This window comes from Euleptes europaea, chromosome 4, assembly GCF_029931775.1.
Source record: "Euleptes europaea isolate rEulEur1 chromosome 4, rEulEur1.hap1, whole genome shotgun sequence".
In the NCBI taxonomy this organism is placed as follows: domain Eukaryota; kingdom Metazoa; phylum Chordata; class Lepidosauria; order Squamata; family Sphaerodactylidae; genus Euleptes; species Euleptes europaea.
The window spans coordinates 16,156,607-16,167,587 of NC_079315.1; the positions used below are offsets into that span (position 1 = coordinate 16,156,607).

At 48.1% G+C, this 10,981-nt stretch overlaps 1 protein-coding gene across 1 annotated transcript in view; it reads left to right on the top strand.

The window, feature by feature from the left end:
* CORO2A (coronin 2A) overlaps positions 1 to 5,853 on the top strand; it is a 70,304-nt gene extending 64,451 nt beyond the window's left edge. The window contains exons 9-12 of the mRNA XM_056847952.1: positions 621 to 733; positions 852 to 942; positions 3,785 to 4,041; positions 5,722 to 5,853. Of these exons, the coding sequence (XP_056703930.1) occupies positions 621 to 733; positions 852 to 942; positions 3,785 to 4,041; positions 5,722 to 5,853 (593 nt within the window). The remainder of the gene's footprint in view (positions 1 to 620; positions 734 to 851; positions 943 to 3,784; positions 4,042 to 5,721) is intronic.
* Positions 5,854 to 10,981: the final 5,128 nt, after the last annotated feature.

Here is a 10,981-nt window from a genome sequence, read left to right on the forward strand (position 1 = left end):
CATTTTGTGGTTGGCTGCACTCCTCCCCACCCAAGGCAGCCATGTTGAGATTGGCCCCAGCCTTCTGTGGCAGCCATTTTGTGGTTGGCTGTACTCCTCCCACCCATGGTGGCCATGTTGTGATCAGCCCCGGTCTTACGTGGCAGCCACTTTGTGGTTGGCTGCACTCCTCCCCTCCCAAGGCGGCCATGTTGAGATTGGCCCCAGCCTTCTGTGGCAGCCATTTTGTGGTTGGCTGTACTCCTCCCACCCATGGCAGCCATGTTGTGATCAGCCCTGGTCTTACATGGCAGTCATTTTGTGGTTGGCTGCACTCCTCCCCACCCAAGGCAGCCATGTTGAGATTGGCCCCAGCCTTATGTGGCAGCCATTTTGTAGTTGCTATACTCCTCCCACCCATGGCAGCCATTTTGCGATGGCACCCTCTACTGTTCCCTCAAGATTTCAGAAATTGCCCACAGGTTCCACAAGGTTGGGCTTCCCTGGACGAAAGCTTGTTGCCTGCGAATCCCGCACTCCCTTCTTTGCGGCGGGGAAGCAGCAGCCGGGGCCCCAAGCCCTGGGTTTGCCGGTGAGCATACGATTTGGCCCCCCGTCCAAGGCATCTTCCTGTTCTTTAGGAGCCATGCCAAAGAGGGGTCTGGATGTCTCTTCCTGCGAGATCTTCCGATTCTACAAACTGATTCCAGCGAAGAGCTTGATCGAGCCCGTTTCCATGATCGTGCCTCGGCGGGTGAGTGGAGAATTCGGTTGTGCGGCTGCAGCCGCTGCGCTGGGGTGTGTGTGTGTGTGTGCGCCTGAAGAGGCAGCTTGCTGTGACGTCCTCAGTGTGCGCTGGTGTGTCTTTGCAGTCTGAATCGTACCAGGAAGACATCTACCCGTTGACAGCTGGAGTCCAGCCTGCGCTGACGGCACAAGAATGGCTGAACGGCGTGAATAAAGGTCAGACTTTGTACTGAGCGGGCAGAGTCTACGGTTAAACCATTTCCTCAACCACATCCTGTAAACCACGGATCATTAAATATTGAACCCTGCAAGAGACAGCAGCTTGGATCCTGCAGTAAATGCTAGTGGAAAAGGGGGTATGTGTGAATGTGGACTGGGGTGGTGGTGGTGATTTTCCCTGAATCCCAGTTCCCACTGCAGACCCCCATTCGTGTTTCATGGTGTGCCTGAGGTGGCCCCCTGTGCACCAGGAGCATTTCTGGCTGCATCTTGAATGGGGTGGCGGGGCAGTCCTGTTCTGCTGATAGAAATTCGTTTCCATTAGTGGAGAGTTACTATAAGATCCAAGCCAGTAGGTTTTTTTAGTGGGTTGAAATGGCGTTCAGAGGCTTTGTTTCCCCTGGGGTTTACATGCAGTTAGTTTCTCGTATACATCTATGCTCAAACAGGTTCTGCAGGTTTCAGATAACGTGAAACCTGCCAAACCTGTTTATCCAGAGGCAAAAATAGGACGAGAGTGTGCACACCGCAGGCAGTCGGTCCCACTTTCAGACTGATTCATCACTGGCGTAAGAGTAGCAAAGCAAAGCGTGTATCTTTATTGCACAGGATGCGGGAAGAACTTGTGAACGGGTGGACTGCTCAATAAATATGCCAAATTAACTCAGGTTCTCTGCCTATACCACTGGTTCTCAACCGGGGGTCCGCGGACCCCCAGAGGTCCGCGAGAACTGAATTAAGGTCCGCGAAACAAAGTTATAAACCCATAATAAATTAATATTTTCAATTAAAAGTTCTCTATTATAAAATGTATATATATTCAAATATTATTCTAAGTTTAATGTTTAACTAACAGTTATGATTAAAGTTTATTTTCAAATTCTCGGAATTTTTATTTTGAACCTTGGGGTCCCTGCACCGAACAAAAAAGTCCTAGTGGTCCCTGGTCAAAAAAAGGTTGGGAACCACTGGCCTAGACACACTGCCTTCTTGCAGCCTGGCTTAATTGTACAAAGAGGCTCTTCATTTCCAAATTTATATCCTGCTACTTTACTCTCAGGCTCATGAGAGGGCGTTCAGCTTTTGCTTAAAATAATATAAACTCACATAATAATTAAAACAATAAAGACATCAATAGCAACCTAAAAGTCTTGATACGAGAACCTGCACGGTAATCAAACCACAGCAACGGTTGCTGCTAAAAAACCTAATGGTGTCAGATGGAATAATCCTTAAAAACTGCGGGGTGGGGGGGTGCTTTCATCTGGCACCTCTGGGCCAGGCTAGACTTGTTCTGTGTTTGGAGCTTCCAGTGATTGGCTTAAAAACTCTGTTCTCAGGTGCACCTCAGAAGTTAGTTTTTAAAACATCTGGTTGGCCCTTTAAAACTAGAGAAAGTTGGCGCTATGCAGATCTCCGTGGTGAACCCGTTTGCCACTTTCCCGAGGCTTTTCCCCACAATGCCGCTTGTGATCGCTCAAAGGCTCAGTTCTGAGTCAGCAGTGCCGACGGCACAAGTCCTTCCCACCCGATCCTCCCACCTGCCAGTGAAAAGCAACTGCTGCCTCGCTGCTGGGACACAACAGGGGTGGCTGAAGGAACAGGGAGGGTAAAGACCCACCTGGGTTTTTTCTCCCTCTCTCGGGAGACCGCAAACGTGAGGTTCTGCGGTGCAGAAGGAAGTTGTGTGTCAGACCCGGACTGAGGCAGTCAGGGTACCAATTGCTGTTCAGCCCTGTGGAATTGTGTTAAGTAAATGTTTGTGTGTGCACAGCTGCTTAACCTGAACGCTTTCCACAGGTTGCAGAACCCAGCATTTCTTTCAAATCTCAATTTTTATTTTTTGAGGATTTTTAATCTGGTGAACTGGATTGGTTTCCCCACTCCTCCACATGAAGCCAGCTGGGTGACCTTGGGCTAGTCACATGCTCTCAGCCCCACCTACCTCACAGGGTGTCTGTTGTGGGGAGGGGAAGGGAAGGTGATTGTAAGCCAGTTTGATTCTTCCTTAGCCTCGGCCTTTCCCCGCAGTTGTTAGAGCTTAATAGAGAGCCGGTAAGGCCAATAGTTAGACAAAGGATCTCTGATATAGAGAGACAATCAGAGCTTTTGAGTTCCCCGGTCTATTGGGCTCCAGTTAGAAATAGACTCATCCTAGCGCCGGCAGAATACTTCTTATAGAGTCAAACAAGCAAAGAAGAGCCCTCGACGCTACCGTCAACAATTATAGATGGAAAATTTAGGAAGTGGGCAAAATCGGAGTGGGGATGCCCTTGTAAGACAGTCGAAATAGAGAATGAACTACATTCTCTATGTTTTATTCAGATGTGTCTTTTATGAGGAAATGCGCCAGAAATTGATTTTCCCACTTATTAATACAAGATTTAGTTCAGAGGTGGAGAAATTGAAATACCTCTTCTGGGAAGGAGATTGTAATAGACTGTTACAGGTAGCTAAATTCTGTTCTGTACCAATTAAAATTTGCTCAGAAAAGGTGGGTAGAGTCAATAATTTTAAATCCTAAATTATTAAAAAATTTGGCCTTTTTGGGAGAGAATATTTAATCCAGGTTTTTAGTAATTGCTTATTTTCTCTTTATATTGTATTTAAGGTATGTTTGTTCTCTTTTGCTGGCAATCGCTGTATCAGTAAACTGAACTGATTCTTCCTTAAGTGGTAGAGAAAGCCGGCATATAAAAACCAACTCCTCCTCCTTCTTCCCTACTTATTTCTGTCCTTCATGGCTCGGCTGTCCCTGCCTTTCAAATGCTGCTGTGTTTTGACGTTTCTGTTGTTTTCTTGGTTTTTAGCGCGGGATGTTCTTTTCTCTCATCTCCAGGGCCTGTCCTGATGTCGCTGAGACCCGGCTCTGTAATCTTTAACTCTTTACCGCCATTTCCCGAGGAGTCACCCCCAGAAGCAACAGAGCCTGTCCCATTCTGGAGCAGGACGGCCGAAACCAATGAAAAGCCAAACAGGATCCCAGAGAAATGGGGAAACTGGACAGCAGAGGATAGGGGCCAGGAAGACAAGAAAATGGGGCTGTCAAACGGCTTTGATGCGTTTGAGTGTCCTCCGCCTAAGACGGAAAACGAGGTATGGCGGCAAATCAGATTCTGTTGTTAGGATGACCGGTTTAAACTAAACTGGAAATGAGCTGAGAGCTTTGAGTCTAGCGCCACGGCAGGCCAAATTCTTGGCATCTTGCAAGGAGTGTAGGGAACCAGCACGTGTCCAGTGGAATCCAGTGATCATGGAGATAATAGAATCTGCTAGTTTATATAATGAGGGCACAGCCTCTCCTGTGTGGCATCACATTCTGTCTCCTCCACACCTCCCCCCCCCGACCCTTCTTGGGCTCCAAGTTCAAGGAATTCACACCATGCCAGGGTCTCTGGGTATGCCACGGCCCTGGTATGTTGTGGTATGCCAGAGGAGAGCCAGCATGGTGTAGTGGTTAAGAGCGGTGGTTTGAAGCAGTGGATTCTAATCTGGTGAACCGGGTTGGTTCCCCCAGTCCTCCGCATGAAGCCAGCTAGGTGACCTTGGGCTAGTCACAGCTCTCTTAGAGCTCTCTCAGCCCCACCTACCTCACAGGGTGTCTATTGTGGGGAGGGGAAGGGAAGGTGATTGTAAGCTGGTTTGAGTCTCCCTTAAGTGGTAGAGAAAGTCGGCATATCAAAACCAGCTCTTCTTCTTCATGATTGGATGATGGGGCCCTAAGCAAGTAGTTATAAAAATAGGGTTCTGTACAAGTTACATATTTTAAAAAACATTTATATCCTAATTTTCTCCCTGATTGGGGACCCAAAGCAGCTTTTCACATCGTTCCTCCCCTCTTCCACTTAATCCTCACAACAACCACCTTGTTGAGGGGTAGACTAGGCTGAGAGATTGTGAGAGGCCAAAGGTCACCCTGATGGTCCGACCTCTAACCCCTATGCCACACCAGTCTTCGATATATATCAATACATATCACACACACACATCACAACAGCACATTATAATAACGCCGTTTTGTTTTCAGTGTAGCATTTTGGGATGTTTTGTGTATAACCCTTAAGGGAGAAGGGCTGTTGCCAAATTTGGGTCCCTGTTCTCCTGCCCCCCTTCCTTCCTTGGTTTTGTATATTCTAGATCAGGGGTGGGGAACGTCAGGCCCGGGGGGCGTTTAAGGCCTGCGAAATCATTTGGTCTGGCCCTTTGTGGGTCCTGGCAGATCTCTAGCTTAGAAGGATCTAAGACTGGTGATCCCCCCCCCCCCCCCGCAGACAGGAATAGCCTCTATTCAAGGCGGAAGTGGCGACAATGGAGGGGTTAAAGGGGCAGGGCCAGAATGCATGGGTTTTTTTTTTCCCTTAGCCAGTGTGTCCTCATTTCATCCCAGCAGGCGAAGGTAGCAGGAGCCGGCTGTAGAATCTGGCCCTGACCATGTGGAGCAGGAGCAACTCCGGTGTGCGGCTGTACAGCTATGCCTGGCTGGTGCAACAGACCATCCTGTGCCATCAGCTGGGCAAATGCGCCACCGGTTGGATGCCTGCCTGCTTGCCCACGTCGGGGGGGGGGCATCATCTGGGGCAGCTGCCTGCTTGGGGCTTGGCCAGCTAATTTTTAAGTTGATAATTTTGTATGGCCCGCGAATGATGTTATAAATTTCCAAATGGCCCTTGGCGGAAAAATGGTTCCCCACCCTTGTTCTAGATAGGCGCTGGGGAAGTTGAAGTTCATGGGGGGATGGATAGATGGCCAATGACGGCAGCACCCTCTGCTCTCCAGCTGTTGCAGGTGTTCTACAGACAGCAGGAAGAAATCCGGAGGCTGCGGGAAGCGCTGATCCAGCGGGACGTCCAGATCAGACAACTGGAGCTAGAGATCAAAAACGTTCATATGGACACGGGCAGGTTTTGACGAGACGCTGCTTTCGGAAGGTAGCTCAGCTCCAGGGCTGGCGTGGCCTCCAGCTCAATACTGTTGGGAGATCCTGGCCCAGGAGGAGAAGAAACTTCTGACTCGACTGGAAACTGTCGGCCTGTTTCTCGCGACCTGGGGGTGGGGGGCTGCAGCTGCTGGAGTTGTCGTTGGTGCTTTGTTCTTTAGTTCTCTTCATGAGGATCTCCTTTTACAATTGGACCCGGAGTTGTCTTCCCCCCTGTCCAAAAGCTGGAGCGGTCTGAAGGTGAAGACAGAGCCCCCCTCCAGCCTCCTGTGCCTTTGCGTGCCTGGGGTTTTCACTGAGGAGCAAACAGGCCGAAGCCTCCATCTGTGCTCGTTTGGACTTTGTTTGGACCCTGCTGGACCTCCCAGCACTGTGCTGCAGAAGCTCCCAAAAGCGGCTCAGGATTTTGTCCTGACCTGCTACGGCTTCAGAGTTGTCTTGCTGTGTGACTCCAAGGGGCAAGGATGCAGGTCGAAGACAACAGTCCTGCTTTAGCTTGACAGATCTTCCTTTGCAAATACCATTCCAGTCTGGAGGTATATGGAGCAGAGGAAGGGGGGATTCGGGAATCTGCTGTCGAAAGGAAGCACGTGCTTGTGAAGAGGAGGTCGCTGATTGGCTGCAGAGAAGGGGGGGAGAGAGACCTGCCAAACATTCGAAAGGAACGTTTTGCTTCTTGAGCAGAGGGGAAGACGGCCAGGTCTTGCTGCTGAAGCTGAGCGCATCGGAACCGGAGAGTGCCTGTTCCTTCAAGTCCATACACAATCATCTTTCAGCTTCTCGTAGTCTTTCTCTCCTGGGATCACTCCATGCCTTAAGCCAGCAAGGGAGACTTCTTCCCCTTCTCTTGGAAAATGTCCTTCTACTTGTCTCAGTCGCTGGGTTGCTTCCTCTCTCCTTCAGCCTTCCTTGCTTCTGAACAGCGAGCCGCAGCGAGAATCGGGCCAGGCAGTCTAGTGTCTGGAGAAAGGCCGAGCCCCAGACGCCTTGCCGGTCCTAATCATATTGCATCTTTTATCCACGTTTCACAGTGCTGCAGTCTGCAATTACGTTGTTGCAGAATCTCAGCGCTCTTCTATCAGGTTCCTTTCCGCTTTGTGCATTGACACTTGAAGCTTCTCCCGTTTTGTTCGGTCGCCCATTGAATCCCCCCCCCCCCATGCTAGTCTGTGCAGAGCACTGCCGTCCAAATAATCTTCCTTGCCTGTCTCAGGGCTGACCACTACAGTTGTCCAAAGATAGTGAAACCCTGGGTAGGGGGGGGAAGCATTTCTGAAACGGACAATATTTCTGAAACTGTTAGGCTTTTAAGCATTTCTTTCTGATCATGTGGACTAGAAACACTGGTTATCTACAGCAGCAGTGGTCCAAATACAATTGCAAAATGAAGCAGCCCCTGGAGAGCTTGGTCCAACCCGAGAACGGTCTGTAATGGAGAGAAATTGGAACTAGGAGTTCAGAGCGTTCTTAGAAGAGTAGCAAGAAATTGGAAGACTGTGGTCTTTAATGCATGGCTGTTTCCCTCGCCGTCACCCCTCCGATGACTTTGGGTCTCTGTTTTGACTATGCGTGCCGTTTCCGGCCGTCAGAAGTCGCCTCGCTCTCCCCCTGCGTTTTCAGAGAACTGTTTTATCTCGAATTTGAAAACGCGGGGAGATACAGGGGGCGATCGAGGTGACCTCTGACGGTCGGAAACTGCACGCATAATCAGAACAATGACCCAAAGTCGTTGGAGGGGTGATTGCGAGGGAAACAACCATGCATTAAAAAAACATTTTTATCTCATGTAAAACATTTAGCATAACTTTTTATATCTAGCTAGCGCTTACCGAGTCCTCAAAATGCTTCTGAGGCCAGAGTGTGCAGAGATGGGACCACGGTGATCAGGTTTTTGCCTCTTGAGCTAGAAAGTTACTTTTCACTCACCTTCCACAAAGCCTTTATGAAAGAACCGCCATTGTTAATGCTAGGGTCACTCTCCAAAGCCTTTTTTTTTTCACTGCAGGGCTGACCACGGGGCTTGATAAAAATTGTGCCCAGGAAACGCCTGCCCCAAAGAATACAGTGTACTTTTTTCTGGATTGTACCATTTGGACTGCAGTTGGGGTTCAAACATGTGAATGCTCCCCTAAGTAAAGAAAGCTTCCATTATATAGAAAAGTAGCACATTAGGGAGCAGGCTGTTTTACAGGCACAGTGGAACCCATAAGAAAGGCAGAGGTGTGTTCTGATACCAAGCCTGAAATGTAAGTGAATTGATGTTTGGACGTTCAGAGCAATGTTTGGACATTCAGAGTGTCTCATATTCATTGCTCTTGGAATTTTAAGCAACCCCTGTCTAAAACAAAGACACTGGCATGGATTATGTGGACGATCAGGGACTCATCCAGGGACCCACGTGCACTGCTGTGGTCAGCAGAGAGGTGCACCGCTGGGGTATCATGGGACTTCACATCCTCTAATCAATTGGCTCATCAGAGAGATTTCCCCCCTCCAGGCCACAATAGCCAAGAGAGGCGCAGGGATGGGAGCGATAGATGTGTTTCTTGTAGCCATTTCTAGTTCACGATCCAACAAAGTAAGACCACCACCTCTGGAGCTATGGCTATGCCGTCCTTTTAAAGGAAGATAGAATCAGCTGTTGGCAGGAAGGCAGTGCTGAATTGAGCATCCCCTTCTCCCTAGGGAACTGATCAGGAGTTTCTTGTGGGGTTTCTTGAACAGGCTGCATGCTCTTAGGTGGGATTAGGAAGTTATGCTGAAGTGGCCCAACTAGAAAGCATGTCCCATTTTTACACACACACACACACACACACAAAGTTTACATGCAGAATGAATTACTGATATTTGGTCAATGAAGGCAAAGTCAGTTCTACAATGTGTTTCAAAAGCGAGCTTTTTCATTGGTATGCTTCTCTCTCTTTTTTTTCACGCATCGTGACCAGATCAGCAAATGAAATTTTTTAGCCATTTTATGAAGGGGGACTGGTTGATCCCAACTTTACTTGAAAAAAAATAATTACGTATGTTAACTGCTTTTTTGTTTACCGACAGCGAACAAAGGCTATCAAATCAGCACTTGAAATTTTATTTTTTAAATATTACTTCTGTATAAAATGTAAACTTTTAAGAGACCGCATTTCAAAGTAGAAGTTTGCTCATGTATGTTTTATTAGCAGGGGGCGTGGAGGCGGGAAGAGGAGGAAAACATGCAGCAAAATGGCAAACTGGTTATGCTTTATTAAACAGTGCCTAATAGTTAAAAATGAATAATGTTGATGTTCTTTCTTAAAAGGAAGGAAATAACCTCTAATGTGTGGACATGCACTAGGAAAATAATATGAACTAATTATTTGGCTGGCAAGGATTGTTCTTTTCATTAGACACCACAAGGTGGACCCTACAGATGTTTTCCTGACAGCGATGCTTTCATCACACAACACTTTCTAGTGCAGGGGTGTCAGACATAAGGTCAGCAAGCCGGATCCAGCCCCTTGAGAACTCTTTATCTGGCCCACGAGCCAGCCAAGCACACACACACACACGGATCTGGGCTGGCGAGGCATGGCCTGGGCCAACCAAGTGACGTTTATGTTAATCAATCAATCAAGTTTTATTTCGATACAATATCAGCTCTGAATAAAAATCAGTTAGGTTAAAATAAAATAATAAAGTTGATGATTCTGGGAAGGATGATTTGAAGAGGAGGAAAGATCTTCTATGTCAGGGGTGGGGAACCTTTTTTCCGCCAAGGGCTATTTGGATATTTATAACATTCGCAGGCCATACAAAATTATCAACTTAAAAATTAGCAGACCAATACGTTTCTCCATGGCCCGGGTGGGAAAGGGTTAACAGTTTCTTGGGCGGTCCTAGCAGCTCCATAGTTAATGACTCGCAGAAGAGTCATTTTCAAGGGGGGGGGGAAGGTTCCTTTTCTCAGCAAAACAAACTCACATCTGCCTTGAATAGAGGCTATTCCTGTCTGCGGGAGGGGGCGGATCACCAGTCTTAGATCCTTCTGAGCTAGAGATCTGCCAGGACCCAGGAAAGGGCCAGACCAAATGATTTCGCGGGCCTTAGATGGCCCCCGGGTCTGACGTTCCCCACCCCTGTTCTATGGGGAAAGGTTTTCAATTAGCCGTTTATGAATCCCACTAGACCGGAGGCAGAATTTGGCTACTTGAATGGTTATCTCCTGAGAGGAGTCTGCTAACTGAAGGGAAACTTTAACTTCTTCCGATCTCCCAGGAAAAGATGACAATACGGGGAGAATGTACTGCGATCTTATGTTATTGTAGAAAGGACACATTTATGTCATATCCAGCACTCATAACAATTGAGTTTGACACCCATTCTAGTGACTCTTGCGCTGGGAGGGAAGGCACTGCTACTAGCAGAACAGATCTACAGGAGCAAGCCATGGAATCCAGCAACAATTAAGCCCTGAAAGGCCTCTCTGATAGAGCCCCGTGGCACAGAGTGGTAAGTTGCAGTACTGCAGTCAAAAGCTCTGCTCATGACCTGAGTTCGATCACGACAGAAGTCTGTTTCAGGTAGCCGGATCAAGCTTGACTCAGCCTTCCATCCTTTCGAGGTTGGTAAAATGCTGGGGGTAAAGTGTAGACAACTGGGGAAGGCACTGGCAAACCACCCCATAGACATAGTCTGCCTAGTAAATGTTGGGATGTGACGTCACCCCATGGGTCAGGAATGACCCGGTACTTGCACAGGGGACACCTTTACCTTTTTAAGGCGTCTCTGACTTCAGTGAAAAAGATAAGTGGCTTCCGTGGAAATTAAGCACATGCTTAGCGCTTGCTTTCCTTTTTTGAACCACTGGTGCCCAGAAGTGCTTCACTCCGATATAGAAGTCAGTCTATGCTAGCGAATCCACAAAAGTTTCTAGTCCTCATTTGGAGTCGCTTGCTTAAGCATGCATACCAGGCCAAGACATTCTTCAGTACACCAATAGACTGGAAACTTTGTACGCATCCTAGTTACTCATCTCACCAGGTGACTATTACAAGCGTTCTGTGCATGCAGCTGGGGGCGGAGCCAAGTATGCAAATGGCGCTTTGTGCAAGATTCGCACCCCCT